The following is an 18,314-nucleotide window of genomic DNA, read 5'->3' as shown; positions in this document are numbered from 1 at the left end:
TAAGTGCCTGGCAGAGAGTTCATCTAATCACCTTCACAATAATTCTCTATCATTCCAGTTTCGAACAGCTCGAGGAAAAAACGAACATCTACATCTTTCCGTGCGTGCTCTGATTTCCCTTATTTTATTAAGATGATCCTTTCTGCGCATGTAGGTCGGCATCAACAGAATATTTTCACACTCGGAGGAGGAAGTTGGTGATTGAAATTTAGTGATAACATACGGCTGCAACGAGAAACACCTTTGTTTTAATGATGTCCACCCAAAATTCTTTCCCCTATTTCTCAATAATACAAAACGTACTGCTCTTCTTTGAACTTTCTCGATGTAATCCGTTAATTCTGTCTGTTAAGGATGCAATACCTCGCAGCAGTACTCCAAAACAGGACGGACGAGCGTAGTGTAGGCTGTCTCTCTTGTACATCTGTTGCATGTTCTAAGTGTTCTGTCAATAAATCTCACTCTTTGGTTCACTTTCTCCACAGCATTTTCTATGCGTTCTTTCCTATTTAAGTTGTTCGTAATTTTAATTCCTAAGAATCTACTTGAATTTACGGCCTTAAGGTCTCATTGATTTATCGTGTATCCGAAGTTTAACGCATTCCTTTTAAGGGGCTCCGGAACGCCCTATACTTGCAATGTTAAAATAACGCTTATAAATTACATCTTTCCTCACAAAGTATTTGAGGTAGGAAGTTGAACTTTTTACAGATTATTTATTGGAATATGGGCTACAACTTAACACACGGATTTTACAAAATTTTAGTTCAGTTATTAAAGATGATTTTTTTTCAATTGTAATGAAAATTCACAACATTTTTTGCAATTTTTTATTTATATATTCAAAAATATACAGTTTTTTGGAAAAAGGCTGTGTTAAATTATGCAGAAGGTACTGTGTAACATTTACTGAAAGTTTGAAACAAATATGTTTGGAAGATCCTTAGAAAACATGTAATTAGTATGAGAAAATAAAAGTTTTGGGAATCGAGCGACAAAGATTGGATTAACTTTTTAGTGCATTCCAGGTCCATAGGATGGATTATCTTCATCCTCTGCAAACTCCTCCTCCAGCTTCCTCTTGTTCCTCCCCCTGTTTACTCTTGCTTGTATTTCTAGACTCTTTACAGCCCTGTCTGCAGCCCGAAGGCGTTCCTTGTCCAAACCAAGAATCGCTCGTACCATGTTAGAACCTATCTTCATTCCCATATTTCTAAATACCTTGCACCTTACAATGTTGCCATCATTGAAAGTCGCAACAGCATCATACACACCAAAGTGAAGTGTTTCTATTCCAACAAATACAGTCTTGGGGATTCTCGACCATATAACACTATTTACACTTTCATTGGGGTTTTGAGTTTTTCCGTGAATACACTTTTTCAACAGTTCAGGTGCTGCTAAGTCTCTGAAAATAGGTTTTATCACCTCCATTATTGCATATACTTTATCTCACATCACTAAAATGTACCTGATGAACACGGACGTTAATAATAACACCATTTGACAGCAGTTTAACAGCGCCACAGTGGGTCACGCCCATGTAGAACACATTTCAAAAAAAATTTAAAAATAACTGTAGTCTTCGGAATTGAATAAATTATATATCTATTAAAAGGTAATAGTCTGCAGATTCAGAAAACGCAAAAAAGTAAAAATTGAACTTTTCATGATTTTGAGCCTTTCCGGAGCCCCTTAACACTCATTTGCATGACCTCATACTTTTCATTATTTAAGGTCAATTGCCAATTTTCACACCGTACAGGTAGCTTCTCTAAATCCTTTTGCAATTTGTTATGATCTTCTGATGACTTGTCTACACAATAAACGACAGTATCATACGGCTGGTTAGATTGTCTCCTAAATCGTTTACATAGATAAGGAACTCAGAGAGCCTATAACACTACCCTGCGAACCGCGAGAAATCGCTTCTGTTTTACTCGATGACTTAACATCAGTTACTTCAGTCTGTGACCTCTCTCACAGAAAGTCACGAATCCAGTCGCATAACAGAGTCGATATTCCATAAAAACCCAATTTGATTACAAGTCGCTAGTGATATACAGTGCAAAAGGCTTTTGGAAATATAGAACACGGAATCAATTTGAAATCCCTTGCCAATAGCACTTAACAGTTCGTGAGAGTAAAAAGCTAGTTGCGTTTCACAAGAACGATGTTTTCTAAATTCGCATTGACAGGCTGTCAAAGACCGTTCTCATCGAGGTAAGTCATAATTTTCCAACACAAAATACGTACTAAAATGCTGCTGCATATTGACTTTAATGATATGGACCTGTAATTTAGTGGATTACTCGACTTCCTTAAATACTGGTGTGACCTGTGTAACTTTCCAATCTTTGGGTACGGATCTTTCATCAAGAGAACGGTTGAATATGATTGTTAAGTACGGAGCTATTGCATCAGCATACTCTGAAAGGACCCTAATGGGTATACAGTCTGGATCAGAAGGCTGGCTTTCATTAATTGATTTAAGTTGCTTCACTACTCCGAGGATATCAAGTTCTAAGTTACTACTGTTGGCAGCTGTTCTTGATTCGGATTCTGGAGTATTTGCTTCATTTTCTTTGGTGAAGGAATTTCGGAAAGCTGTAGTTAGTAACTCTGCTTTAGCAGCACTGTCTTCGATACTATTCCTATTCCTATCACGCAGAGAGGACATTGGTTGCGTCTTGCCACTAGTATACTTTACATATGACCATAATTTCTTTCGATTTTCTGTCTGGTGTCGAGACAAAGTTCCGTTGTGGGAACTATTATAAAAATCTTGCATTTAAGCCCGCACTGAACTTTGAGCTCTGTAAAAGATCGCCAATCCTGCGGCTTTTGTGTCATGTTGGAGACACACTGTCCACCTTGCTGGCCGCAGAAGTACCCCAAAGTCACACAGATAGTTCAGACAGATACGTGCCATGTGTGGACGAGTATTTTCCTGTTGAGAAATGGCACCAAGATATTGTCGCATTAAAGGCAATAAATGAGGACACATGGTATCAATGAGTTACCATTGTTCCCCCAGTCACTACCAATAGTGAGCTGTAGTCACCATGGTACCTGAAGAAACACCACTAAGCTCTCTCCCCTATTCAAAACATTGGACCCCTGGGACCCCTCCGCAGATTTCCGTCATACTCACAAACTGATATCTGGGGTATGCAAGAACCGCGGTCCATCGCTGAACACGGTGCGACACCATGTATCAGCAGTGTTTGGGTCCCGGTCATGACACCACTCCAACCGCAGCCGTTTGTGTTGTGTTTACAGCAGCCAACAGGTGGCACAGTTGTTCTCTAGTCTGGCTGCCGCTAGGCTCTGGCCAATGGTGCAGGATGACCCAGAATCTTATGGGGAGTCTATTACTTCTTGGATGACAGGCGCAGACGTCAGAGGGATACCTTGTGTTTTGTGCACAACAAGGTGATCCTGCCTTGTGGTGGTCAGATGTGAGCGATCGGAATCTTGACCCCGACTATACCTGCCCTGAAGTTCCATTCAATTCACTATCAGGCCAGTGTCACATACGAAAGTCCCACAAATCTGGATATTGCACGATTCGACCAGCCGGCCAAACAAAGACTCACAACAAGGCCTCATTCCAACTCTGTCAGGTGCTGATGACACAGTCTATCACGAGTAGGCGATGTCTCCCTGTTCTTCACCGTGATCAAAACGTCTGGTGTTTTTCCCGATCCTTATGCATCTTTATTCATCTTCCCAGGTCTGGTAACAACGCTAAACACGAACAGCATTAGTTCACTCTGGTGCCAGTTCTGTCTGTCACAGAGACTTGCAACTCTAGTCATTTACGTATCCGCCGATGGTGAGTACGTATTCGAAGTTACAACGACGGCCGACCGAGTCTTCTGGGTGCTTAACTTTTTATGCTGTGCTGTGTAGATCCTGTCGTGCACTGGTTCATAAGTATAGTCTGTTCCAGGAATGAACCATAGAAGAAAATGAACAAGTTAAATTCAAAATGCAATCTGTTTACCCTCATATAGCTTATAACATATAAGGTGCGTACTTTGGTTTATTTGCAGCAATGAAACATATTTGAAAATATTGACTTGTGAGAATGTACATCATCTGAATCGCTTTGGACGCGACCAGCCGTACTATTAATATAGAAGATCCCACAGGTCGTCCTAGATAAGCGACACGCGGCTAAGTTGCCCGACTGCCTTCTTGGCACACTATTTCGACAATATAACTAACCTAGATGGGGAACCACGCTAGCTGAGATCCTCGCCCTAGAATAGCGAGAAGTTGTAGCAGATCAGGCAGTTGCTGCCCAGGAGCGAGAGGCTCAATGTCTTTTTTTTTTTTTCGTAGGTACTCCCTCCAAGGCAGCTTTGGTGGTGGTAGTCTACAAATATAAACTCTTTCCTACCTTCCTTCATTCTTAATACATAAATCGTTAATTTTAAGCATTTCCTTTTGCTGGTAAGACATGTTAGAATATGAAAAAACGAAATTAGCTTCATTTTAAGTCAGTGTACAATTTAAAATTACGCAAACAAACTCTTTCCTAATCATTAAGTTGGAGGTTAAATTTAGATGGCAGCAAGTAAAAAATATAAAATAACGCGGATCATCGTCAGGTGCAGAGGAAGATACTCTACGGTTTATACAATAAGTGCTGATTGTGTTGAAGTTCATATACCGGTATAGCTGGGGAACACCTTAAAATTGGTCTTGTGGTAGTGGATAGCTCTTAATTACATCTTTATAGATGCACTCAGATCGGCAGAGTAGCTACACTACTGGCCATTAAAATTGCTACTGAACGAAGATGACGTGTTACAGACGCGAAGTTTAACCGACAGGAAGAAGATGCTGTGATATGCAAATGATTTGCTTTCCAGAGCATTCACACAAGGTTAGGGCCGGTGGCAACACCTACAACGTGCTGACATGAGGAAAGTTTCCAACCGATTTCTCATACACAAACAGCAGTTGACCGGTGTTGCCTGGTGAAATGTTGTTGTGATGCCTCGTGTAAAGAGGAGAAATGCCTACCATCACGTTTCCGACTCTGATGACGGTCGGATTGTAGTCTATCGCGATTGCGGTTTATCGTATCGCGACATTGCTGCTCACGTTGGTCGAGATACAAGGACTGTTAGCAGAACATGGAATCGGTGGGTTCAGGAGGGTAATACGGAACGCCATGCTGGATCCCAACGGCCTCGTATCACTAGCAGTCGAGATGACAGGCATCTTATCAGCATGGCTGTAACGGATCGTGCAGCCACGTCTCGATTCCTGAGTCAACAGATGAGGACGTTTGCAAGACAACAACCATCTGCACGAACAGTTCGACGACGTTTGCAGCAGCATGGACTATCAGCTCGGAGACCATGGTTGCGGTTATCCTTGACGTTGCATCACAGACAGGAGCGCCTGTGATGGTGTACTCAACGACGAACCTGGGTGTACGAATGGCAAAACGTCATTTTTTCGGCTGAATCCGGGTTCTGTTTAAAGCATCATGGTGGCCGCATCCGTGTTTGGCGACATCGCGATGAACGCACATTGGAAGCGTGTATTCGTCATCGCCATACTGGCGTAACCCCCGGCGTGATGGCATGGGGTGCCATTGGTTACACGTCTCGGTCACCTCCTGTTCGCATTGATGGCACTTTGAACAGTGGACGATACATTTCGGATGTGTTACGACCCGTGGCTCCACCCTTCATTCGATCCCTGCGAAACCCTACATTTCAGCAGGATAATGCACGACCTTATGTTGCAGGTCCTGTACGGGCCTTTTTGGATACAGAAAATGTTCGACTGCTGCCCTGGCCAGCACATTCTCCAGATCTCTCACTAATGAAAACGTCTGGCCAGTGGTGGCCGAGCAACTGGCTCGTCACGATACGCCAGTCACTACTTTTGATGAACTGTGGTATCGTGTTGAAGCTGCATGGGCAGCTGTACCTGTACACGCCATCCAAGCTCTGTTTGACTCAATGCCCAGGCGTATCAAGGCCGTTATTACGGTCAGAGGTGGTTGTTCTAGGTAGTGATTTTTCAGTATCTATGCACCCAAATTTCGTGAAAATGTAATGACATGTCAGTTCTAGTGTAATATATTTGTCCAATCAATACCCGTTTATCATTTGCATTTCTTTTTGGTATGACAATTTTAATGGCCAGTAGTGTATATCCAACTTAATGGATATCTTGTTTTCCATGTTTATGTACAACAACTTCTCTTTCCCACACATGTAGATCATTAATCGTATCACGTAATTAACATTTTCGAACCTGTTCAAATACGTGGGCGTTAAACAAGCGTTAGGCACACAGGGAATGCTTTCAAACAAATGGTGCTATAGTGCAACAACTCATCCCCTGGGCGGCGGTGGTGTTGATGGCCTGCTGTGGCATGTTGTGGGGTTGTGAACCACTGAGGGCTACGGCAGGACGAAGCCTCTCCGTCGTTTCTAGGTCCCCGGTTCAATACACGCACATACACGCAACTCAGATAATTAAAAAAAGAGGTTCTCAGGCATATTCTTTACATATTTCCGATGACAATTTTATTAATGCGTCTGTTCCTACATTACCTTCCTTTTCTCAACGGAAGAAACAATTAAAGAAGCTTATTGTATGTTCATTTACCATTTCTTCAGGGTAATGGTATGTAAATACGCTTATAGTTATTGAGGTGATACGCTTCCGTTATTAAACAACCATAATTTTTATTACCTGCCCAGCTGTATATGGGAGTTATTACACCTTCTTCATTGCGTTACAAACGCTTCGTGGATGTTCAAGTCAACAATCTGGTTATCTATATTCTTTATATTGTAGAAATGTTGTTGGTGTCGTCCTCTGTCCTAAAGCACGGTTGATGTAGCTCTCCACACTAGTCTATACCGTGGAAGCCTCCCCATTTCTGAATAACTGCTGGAGAGGTGCTTACTGTAGTCTGGCATTGGTTTCGGTCTGAAATTTTGACCCCTTTCCAGCACACACTTTCCTCCGTTGCCAAACTGACGAATACTTGATGCATCAATATGTATCCTATCAACTGATCCCCATTGTTGTTCACGTTGTTCCATAAATTTCTTTTCCCCCCAATTCGAATAAGTACCTCCTCTTTAGTTACTCGATCTGCCCATCTGACACTTACCATTCTACTGTGGCATCATATTTTAAATGATTCTATTTCCTTCTTGTTTGTACTGCTTGTCTTTCACCTTTCACTTCCGTATAAGGCTGCACTTCAGACAATTACCTTTAGAAAAGACGAAGAAACATTTAAATTTGCATTCGGTGTGAACATATGTCTCTTTTTCGTTCTGAAACTCTTTTCTTGCTGTTGCCATTCTACGTTTTACGTCCTCTCCACGTCTGCTATCGCCACCTACTTTGGTGCTAATGTAGCGAACCTCGTCTACTCCTGATCCAATACACTCACTTTCCCCAGATTTTATTCGACTACATTCCATTTCTCTTGATTTAGATCTACCTGTACATGCATGCCGTGCAAAGTACTGTGAAATGAATGACAGAGGGTACTTCCCATTGTACCAGATGTTAGGGCTTCCTCCCGTTCCATTCACCTACAAGAATGTTCAAATGCCTCTGTGTGTGCTGTAATTAATCTGATAGTGTCCTCTCGATCCATTCGGGAGTGATAGAGAGGCTTCATTCCGTTCAACTGGTCTTCCAGTTCTTTGTGCAATTACAAAATATGATAGAGGATGATGTGACTGTTGCGGACATTTATAAGTTTCAAAAGCGATTGTACTAGACGCTGTATTATATTGTTGTCAGGCTTATAATGTATTTAATTCAGCTCATATGCATATTGCAAGTTGCAAAATTATTGCGATAATCTACAGTAGATAATGGTTTGAGCGCAAAAACCATATAGTATCTTTAAGGATAGTTTGCTTCTCATCCTTATAAATAGTGTTCTGAAACATGATGACTGAGTGACATAGCAAATTAGATAATTTTACACGATTTTCGGACTAGTGAGTTAACGACATTACTAGCTATACTTCCTCAGACTATGTTGACGATTCTAGAGAACAGTATTCTCATTGGCAGTTAGATTTAGCTGGTTTTAGCGTTCCACTATTGAGGCCAATTCTTTAACCGGGAGACCGGTATCTCGGTAGTTGATAACATTTTCTTCAACGTAATTTCGCCAGACAGGGCAATGTTGTCCCTGATATCTAGTACATGCAACCATGACCATCATTAAATTGAAAATCTATTTGTGAAGCATCATGGAGCTAGGTCAGGTAACATCGTTGCTGCCGATCGCACGTAAGGACAGAGCGAGCTGGTTCAGTGGTTAGCACACTGGACTCGTAGTCGGATGGACGACGGTTCAAACTCGCGTCTGACCATACAGATTTAGGTTTTCCGTGATTTTTCTCAATCGCTTCAGGCAAATGGCGGAATGGTACCTTTGAAAGGGCACGGCTGATTTCCTTCCCCATCCTTCCCTATGCCAATGGGACCGATGACCTCGCTGTTTGGTCCCCTCCCCCAAACCAACCAACCAATCGTACGTCAGGCATTGTCTTCCCTTCAGTAGGATAATTTCTCCGCATCCCAGACTGGAACTTCAAGATCGGCAAATACTGGACCTATAATGTTTTAACAGGAAATTTTCACCTCGCATCTGGACATTTGTGACCAGTGTCCTCTGTGTATAATCGCCAGTTCAGGGCTATGGTGTTTCTATATAGGTATCGTAGACGTTATAATTAAATTATTATCATTGTCGATGCAATTTTTGTATCAAGCGATTTTTAGTCTGTGTATAACGTTTCAGTGTCGGTTTGCAGGGTCTTCGAAAACGAGCGACATCGGGCGCAGACCAGAGCAGTCTCTAAAAACCCCGAGTCTCGCATATCATTCACCGAGTACCTTCAGTATGATGAGGTATGTTACCATAAGGTAAAAGTGCAAATTCACAATCATAAGTTTACGCAGTGGTGTGCCACTAAGTTAACGTGGGTAACTTAAATTACTCTACTTGACAAAAAAGTGATGCACCCGGAAACATAGGAAAAAACGAAATGAATCTTCCCTGGAGAAAAAGGTATGTGATTTTAATGAGTGACCACGAAATCAAGTGTATTGAGAAAAGAATATGGCAATATAAGTCCTCTTATCAGAATTATGTTGCTCCCCATCCAGCTGGATGCGTGTACTGATTCAGTTGGGAAATGTGTCATAAAGCGGTCGTATCTGTTCTGAAGCAAGCATTTCATTATGCCATCTTCAGGCCCCATATACATCAGATTAGATTAGCTTAAATTTACTTTCATTCCAGTTGATCCATAGTGAGGACGTCCTCCAGGATGTAAAACATGTCAAAAAAACAATAATACGTGACAAATATTTACAACTCATACAAAGGTTCCAAGTGAAATGATCGTCATTTTTTTAATGACCACTATATGAAAAAGTAATTTTAGAGACACTAATGCACTGAATTTAAAATAAAAAAGTTTTTTATTTATTTATAAGGTAGTAAACCTGTAATAGAACTACTATAATACTTATTTACAATGAACACATTACTGCACTGAAATGGTGCAGAAGTTACACACACACACATACATACACTTATTTACAATGAACACATTACTGCACTGAAATTGGGCAGAAAATATATATATATATATATATATATATATATATATATATACATATATATGCAGTAGACGGAGTTGGCCACCAATAAATCCTTTAGGCTTTGTTTAAACTGAATTTCATTGGTTGTTAAGCTTTTTATGGCTGCTGGCAAGTTATTGAAAATGTGTGTTCCTGAATAATGCCCACCTTTTTCCTGAATAATGCACACCCTTTTCCTGAATAATGCACACCTTTTTGTACAAGAGTAAGTGACTTCAAATCCTTGTGAAGATTATTCTTATTTCTAGTATTGATTCCTTGCATTGAGCTGTTGGTTTGAGAAAGTGATATATTTTAATGATATATTTTAATGTTTTTTCATTAAGGAATAAATATATTGGGAAGCAGTAGTTAGTACCCCTGGTTCCCTAAATAGGCTTCTGTAGGATGTTCTTGGGTTCACACCACATATAACTCTTACTGCACGTTTTTGTGCCTGGAAAACTTTAGCTTGGCTTGATGAATTACCCCAAAAAATAATCCCATATGACATTATGGAATGAAAGTAAGCAGCTTTTTCATTTTTATTTCCCATATGTCTGACACAATTCGCATTTCAAGTAGAGATCTGTTAAGATGCTTCAGTAGTTCTGTGATGTGCTCCTCCCAGTTGAATTTATTATCAAGCTGTAATCCAAAGAAATAACACTGTCCACTTCTTCTATCTGCCTGTCGTTGTATGTTAGGTGTATACTCGTGGGACACCCCTTACAAGTTCTGAACTGCATGTAGTGTGTTTTTTTTTCAAAGTTTAGTGACAAAGAATTGGCTAGGAACCAGTCATTAATATCAACAAATATTTTAATAGCCGATCTTTCTAAGACTACACTTGCTATTTATTGCAATGTTTGTATCATTGGCAAACAAAACGAACTTGGCATCTGGTATTGTTGCTGATGATAGGTCATTGATATACACAAGAAAAAGTAAGGGCCCTAAAATGGAACCTTATGGGACCCCACGTTACTTAACTCAGAATCGCATTCTTTAATTAACTTTGTTGATATTTCATCATACCCACTAGATGTTTTTGATTTTCAAGATTTTATGATGGACATTATTTCTGCTGGAGTAGTGAGGGTCAAATTCATATTGTGGAAGTTACTTGAAATGTCTGTTCTGAGATATTGCCTAGCAGCATCTATAGAACCTGACAAACCCATCTTTTCAGTAACAGTTATAAAATGTTTATTAAAAATTTCTGCAACGCTATACACATCTGTCACCAATGTATCATTTACTCTTAATGCTATTTGTCCCTCTTCATGGCTGATTCGACCGGTCTCCTCCTTCACTATATCCCATATTGTCTTTATTTTGTTATCTGATATTACTACTTTTTCCTTGTAAGTCTTTAATATTTTGCACTATTTTTTGTAATGTGCTACAGCAACAACATCAGAACTGTTTCGTATTGACAGATACAGTTTTCTTTTTGTTTTACAAGATACCACTATTCTTTGGGTAACCCATGGCTTCTTTGTAGACTAACCTTGGTTAGTTTTGGGGGAAAACAGTGTTCATATATGGTAAGCACTTTATTAGCAAAAATGTTATATTTTTCATTCATGCCATGAGCACTGTAAACATCACTCCAGTGAATGTCTCATAGAAGTGTCCTAAAATAATCAATTTTTGGCTTATTGATTACCTCTTGAGCTCAGATTTAACAGATTTTATATCCTGTTCAGTATTAACATAACAGCAGGAACTGCATGTCATGGTCTGAGAGGCCATTGACTATTTATTGGTTTTGTAATATAATTTTGGTCATTGGAGGTTCCTATAAAGATAATATCAATGGCTGTTTGTGAGCAATTGGCTACGCTAGTGGGGAACTTTACAGTGGGAATTAAATTCAATGATAGTGTTACTAACTCAGGTAAGTTCTTATTGGGAGAGTCTTTAAGGAAATCTACACTGAAATCACCACCAACCACTATTTCTTTGTTTTTGGTTGTTAAATGGGCCAGTACAGCTTCAAGGTGGTTTATGAACAGATTAAAGTTACCTGCAGGTGCTCGATAAACACTTTCCAAGTGTGTATGAACATTGTCATGTCGAAAAATCGTACCAGGATATTATAGCATGAGAGGAAACACATGAGCACGAACAATGTTCGTCATCGTTACGCTATCAGAGCTCCCTCAATCACTGACCTGAAATCATGCCAGGTGATTCCCCACACCATGTCGCCAGGAATTTCTCCTTCATATCTCCTCAAAGCGTTGGAACAATGGTACTTCTCCCCAGGTCGCCGCCGTGGCCGCCGACGATTGTCATCCAGGATGGTTCAGAGCCGCAGTTCATCACGGAATTCATCAGCAGTCCAAGCTTCTGGGTCACGGCACCGTTTGTGTTTCGGCGTAAAAGGCAGCGTACGTGTGAGCCGGTAATTCCATAGTCTGTTTGCTGGTAGTGAGCGACCAATGGTGTGGGATTACGCAGTGTTACAGAGTCCACTACTTGTTCCTTGTAGGCAGGTGCCGATGTAAAGGGGTTAAGATCCTCCTTTGTGGCGATCAGACGTGGTCGACAAGTATCCTGACGATGGGTATGCCTGGCCCCATGTTCCATGCAGTCCAGCGTGATGCAAGTGCCACATGTTACACGATTAGACCAGGCGGTCAACTTGCAATGTCCCCTTAGAAAAATTAGTGAATTACTGTGCTGATACTGACACACAATATTTTTAGCGCAACGCAATCTGACTTTCAAAAATCCCTACAAAAGAATGGCCCTGACTAACAATAACCTATACATTTCATGACTCACTTACCACACAAAAATCTTCGTTTCTCAAACTACCGCAATACAGCGTGCGCCAATACTGCCAGCTGAACAAAAGATTCTAACTACTGAAGGGACTAACTACTGAGAGGCATAGTTATCAAATGAAAGATTTTGATAAAGAACAAACAATGTATTTACCTTAATAGTGTTCAAAAGTCATTATATATATATATATATATATATACATATATATATATATATATATATATATATCAGTTCATGACATCCAGTCTTACAAATTTACTGTCTCTGATGGACACACGTCCAGATCATCCTCTCTCAAAACTCCGCCATCTCTCTCCCCACATCCACCACTGCTGGCGGCTCACCTCCAACTGCGCAACGCTACGCGCTGTTAACAGCCAACTGCCCAACATACAATAGCAAATTCCAACGACGCAAACCAGCCACAGACTGCACACAGCACTGTCAGTGATTTTCATATAGAGCGCTACATGGCGTTACCAACATAAAACCTAAACAGCCTACTTACAAACTGCAGACCCACAATGAGGTCCTTTCAGACTCTGTCAGTTGCTGAAACGCCGTCTCACACGAGCACACGGCGTTTTCATGTCCTTCACAGTGATCACTCCACATTTAACACTTTTCGCACTTCTTATATAACCTCTAGAACCTGGTAACAACACTAGACACGAATAACACTAATGCAATATAGTGACTGTACTACCTTTCACAGAGAACTGCAACTCCAATCATTTACATGCCCACTGACTTGTAGTGTACCAAGTTACATTAATATCCGACCATGTCTTCTGGGTGCTTCATTTTTTTTTGTCAGGCATTCTAGCCATCTGTACACTAAGAATATCCACCATGTTTTTGTTTTTCTTTTTTCTTTTAAGGCTCTTCCGCGAGTCTTTCTCAAAGATCCTGGAGTTGACCTTCGGTTTTGCACTTGTGCAGCTTGCGCCTAGTCGTTGCGCACCTGTGTTCTGTGTTCGTCTCACACTCAAGAAGAGCCAAGCGTGTAGATGCATCCCTCTTTCTCGTCGTGTGCGCATGCTTTATTCCTTTCACAACCAGATACAACTACACACGCTGTTCCAATGATCAACATGTCCTCTTTGGCAGCAGATATTGCCGTAGTCGAACATTTCTAGTCTGGAAAAATCGTAGAACAAGCGCAAGTATTGGGATAATTAATATCTTTTCCGTATTGAGTGTGAATGTGTGAGGGAAAACATAAAGATGGAAGGAATAAGATGTTTAATAACTTTAATTGTTATTTCGAACTAGTGTTTCATACTGTTGAAGCACTTATAAGAAAAGATAATACTAAACACAGATAAGCTATACCAGTGGCGACAATGTTATCTCCCAAACCTTAGACTTCTTGCTACCGGTGGTATTTATCCCAGTTTTAAGTTTCAGTTCAAGATACAACATACATTGAAATCCAACATCATCCTAGACGTGTTCCATGCTCTGGCGAAATTCCTGTAAGGCTGCGCTATTAGATCAAACGTGTTTGGACACCTATTACTGGACATTAATATGGAGTGTGTCCACCCAATCGCCTTTATAATCGCCTGAACTCTGCTGGGGACACTTTCTGTGAGGTGTCTGAAAGTCTGTGGCGTACGGCAGCATGTTCTCACTGAAGACCCGGAACCAGAGTAAGTAGTGATGATGGATGCTGGGGTCTGGAGTGGAAGCGACATTCTAACTCAGCCCAAATGTGTGGCTCCGTCCCGCGTGACAGTCCCACGGATCTGCTAGTAGGTTTCGATGCTGTGTCACTTTTTATCAGAGCTCCTCTTGAAGATTCTTTGCAGTTAATTGCTGAAAAATTGGACGAAGAAACAACTAAGCTTTGTTGCCATGTATTGAGTCGACGTATTTTCTAGTTAATAACAAATGCTTTGAACAAACTTACGGAATGACTAAGGGGAGTCCATTATCCCACATAGTCGCCAATTTGTTTATGAAAGATTTTGAGAACACAGTACTGAAGACGGCGTTCTTAAAACATACCTGTTTTTGGTGATACGTCGACGATACGTTTATGGTATGGTCACATGGGAAGGATGTTCTGGATCGTTAACTGTCTGCATCCCAACAATAACTTCACGTTGAAAAGGATGGAAAACTTCTGTTTTTAGATATCTTGGTCCACAGGAGGGATGATGTGACACTAGAACACAGTGTTTACCTAAGCCCACGCATATGGACCAGTATCTTCCTGCATCTACTTGTCATCCATTGTACCAACCCAAAGGGGTTCTACGTACATTAGTAAAAAGAACTTACGCCATCTCAGATGCAAATAGTTTGACACAACTTGGTCATCTAACAGCAACGTTCAAGCATAATGGTTATACCGACAATCAGATCCGTCGTGCTCTACAGATCAGACCTTCGCGGGAACCAACAGAAGATACAAGCCAATAGGTGACGTCCTACCTGGAAGCATATCTTCAACGTTAGGAAGAATTTTAAAGAGCTTTAATATGAAAAGTGTATTCCGTCCACTAGCTAAGGCTAGATCGTTGCTTGGCTCAGTGAAGGGTGATTTTCGTTTGAGGAAACCCGATGTCTAGAAAATTCCCTGCCATTGCGAGGAAGATTATACTGGACAAACGATTCGCATGGTCCAAGACTAATGCGTCGTGCGCCGTCGTCACACGCGTTCATTTCGGCCTAAAAATTCTGCGGTTGCGGAACATTGTCTTATTTATTTATTTATTTTACTTACACGTCAAGTTCCGTAGGACCAAATTGAGGAGCAAATCTGCAAGGTCATTGAACGTGTCAGTACATGAAATTACAACATAAAAGTAATAACATTTATTTTAATACTTTAAACATAGCTGCGCTACAGCAACGGTTCCACGTAAATCAGACTAAGAACAGCCGACCAGTTGCAAAGGATAAAGTAATCTTTACCTAGGTTTCAATAGATATAAATCTATCTTCTTCAGAAGACGGCCTCGGGACAATGAACATCGTAATATATATTAAGGTATGAAACTTGAGTCAAGAATAAAGTTTAACATATATTAGGAAAATATTGTATTACAAGATGTGAGAAAGATTCTTGGTACTTACAGTATTATAACATGAAGTGATATGTCCTTATCGTTTAGGCAAACATCTGCATAGTTACATTAATCATATAAAATATAGCCCTGAGAACAGGGTTTGTCAAACAAATAAAATAGGTACATAGAAGTTGCAGAGCGCCTAAGCGACTGAGTAAAATCGGCCAGCGTAGTAGCACAGCGGCCAGGGCAGGTGGCGCTCATGTCGCGAACTATGTGCCGATAGGCGTACTGAAGTAACATTTGAAACATCAATATTAAATGCGTTCTTAAATAGAGTGATAATAAATAAATTGGCAAGCATTTAACACTCCCGTTATGACATTGTGGGAGGTATAGGAACAATAACGTAGATACATACATCAAAAAGACAGGTGGCGCTTCCGCCGTGAGTTACATGCAGTGGTCTATATAGCCAAATATAAAGTTATATTACCATATTAGTGAAGCCCATAGAACGTATATGAGTCAAAACATCAAGAACAATCAGTAATGGCTTTTAAGAAAATTACGAGACCTGGTCTACAATCCAGTTACTACGTAATATAGAATAAGAGAAAATTACATGAGGGCCGCTGTAGTAGCAGCCATACATCGTGAAAAGAACACATTATATAAACGGTAGTAAACTGGAAGATTTGAAAGTGCATTATAGCTTCCTGAGGAAATAGACTACTGAGGTTACTAGCATTAATGTTATATATTACACAGTACGGGTTTAAAGCCTTCGAAAAATTGTTTACAGGCAAGGTTCAACTGATCATTCAGAATATTGCCGTCTTTGAGCTCTAGATGTTTAAAAATAAATAGCTCTTCCCACAGATCTAGTCTCCGTCCTTTGACCTGTCTATGTAGGATAACCGTGTCTTCTAACTGTTTAGGCGTATGGCCGGTTATCAAGAGGTGTTCAGCAAAGGTAGAGTTACGAATATTCGTTCCTTTTTTACCTAACAGATGTTCTTTATATCGTGTTTTCACAGCTCTGCCGGTTTGACCAATATAATAAGAGGGGCAGTTATTACAGGTTAGCTTGTAAATACCTGAATTAGAAAACCAATCCCTGGCAATCTCTACTGACTGTACAAGATTTCTTTTTAAACTGTTATCTGTAGAAAAGGAGACGTTACAGTTATATTTTTTATTTAGAAGACGTTTAATCCTATACGATAAGTTACCCAGGAAAGGGATGGAAATAAATTTTTTAGTTTCTGTGGTATCCGTGGGGAGAATATTTCTCAAAGTCGAACATTTTGGGAGATTTTCTTATTGAGCAGGTAATCGATCATATTCTGGTTATACCCATTATTAACCGCAATCGCTTTGATGACATTCAATTCCTTTTTTTGATCTGCAGGTGATAAAGGAGTGGTTACCATTCGGTGAATGGCGGAATGAAAAAATGCCAATTTATGAGCTTGTGGATGGGTTGAGTCAGCAGGAATGACATTATCAGAATATGTTTCCTTGCGGAAGATATTAAAATGGAAGGAATTATCTTCTATAGAAATTGTTAAATCGAGAAAATTAAGTTCACGTTTATCATTTTGAAGTTCTTTTGTGAAGGAAATTTTTTCATGTAAACCGTTGAAAGTGTTAAAGAGATGCTCTAACTCATGATCAGTGCCATCAAAAGCAATGAAAATGTCATCAACATACCGTGCATAATAGCGGATTTTGTGGCGTAATTCTGAACTTGAATTGAAGAACGTTGTTTCCAGGGCGTTAATGAAAACCTCTGCTAGAATACCGGCGAGGGGGCTACCCATTTCTATCTATTGAAACCTAGGTAAATATTACTTTATCCTTTGCAACTGGTCGGCTGTTCTTAGTCTGATTTATTTTAATGTTTATGAACACGAAAAAGTCAATCCACAAGTTTAAGTAAACGCAATCAACAATACAATAAGAATCAGCTTCATTTTTCAAGGAACTCCTCGACAGAATAGAAGGAGTGACCCATGAGGAAACTCTTCAGTTTCGATTTGAAAGCGCGTGCATTAATGCTAAGATTTTTGAATTCGACTGGTAGCTTATTGAAAATGGATGCAGCACTATACTCCACACCTTTTTGCACAAGATTTAAGGATGTCCGATCAAAATGCAAGTTTGATTTCTGCCGAGTATTAACCGAGTGAAAACTGCTTATTCTTGGGAATAAGCTAACATTGTTAACAAGAAATAACAGTAAGGAATATATATATTGAGAAGAAAATCTCAAAATATCCAGACTCCTGAACAGCAGTCGACAAGAGGTTCGTGAACTAACCACTTATTGCCCTAACTGCCCGTTTCTCAGCCAAAAATATCCTTTAAGAATGGGATGATGTCGAATAATACTTTTCATGCAACCGCAGGGCGTCGTGTTACGGCTCAAACTGTACGCAGTAGACTGCATGATGCGCAACTTCAGTCCCTACGTCCATCTTTGCAACCATGACTACATGCAATGCGGTACAGATGGGTCCAGCAACATGCCGAATGGACCGCTCAGGATTGGCATCACGTTCGCTTCACCGATGAGTGTCGCATATGCCTTCAACCAGAGAATCATCGGAGACCTGTTTGGAAGCAACCCAGTCAGGCTGAATGCCTTAGACACACTGTCCAGCGAGTTCAGCAAGGTGGAGGTTCCCTAGTCTTTTGGGGTGGCATTAAGTATGGCCGACGTACGCCGCTGGTTGTCATGGAAGGCGCCGTAACGGCTGTACGATATGTGAATGCCATCCTCCGACCGATAGTACAACCATATCGGCAGCATATTGGCGA

At 40.4% G+C, this 18,314-nt stretch overlaps 1 protein-coding gene across 1 annotated transcript in view; it reads left to right on the top strand.

Annotated features, from left to right (window-relative positions):
* The window catches only part of LOC124613401 (carboxypeptidase B-like), a 99,173-nt gene that overhangs the window by 21,158 nt on the left and 59,701 nt on the right, over window positions 1-18,314 (top strand). The window contains exon 3 of the mRNA XM_047142104.1: window positions 8,835-8,931. Within this exon, the coding sequence (XP_046998060.1) occupies window positions 8,835-8,931 (97 nt within the window). The remainder of the gene's footprint in view (window positions 1-8,834; window positions 8,932-18,314) is intronic.

The sequence above is a fragment of the Schistocerca americana genome, chromosome 4 (genome assembly GCF_021461395.2).
Source record: "Schistocerca americana isolate TAMUIC-IGC-003095 chromosome 4, iqSchAmer2.1, whole genome shotgun sequence".
NCBI lineage: Eukaryota > Metazoa > Arthropoda > Insecta > Orthoptera > Acrididae > Schistocerca > Schistocerca americana.
This window is presented reverse-complemented; position numbering and strand designations above follow the sequence as displayed.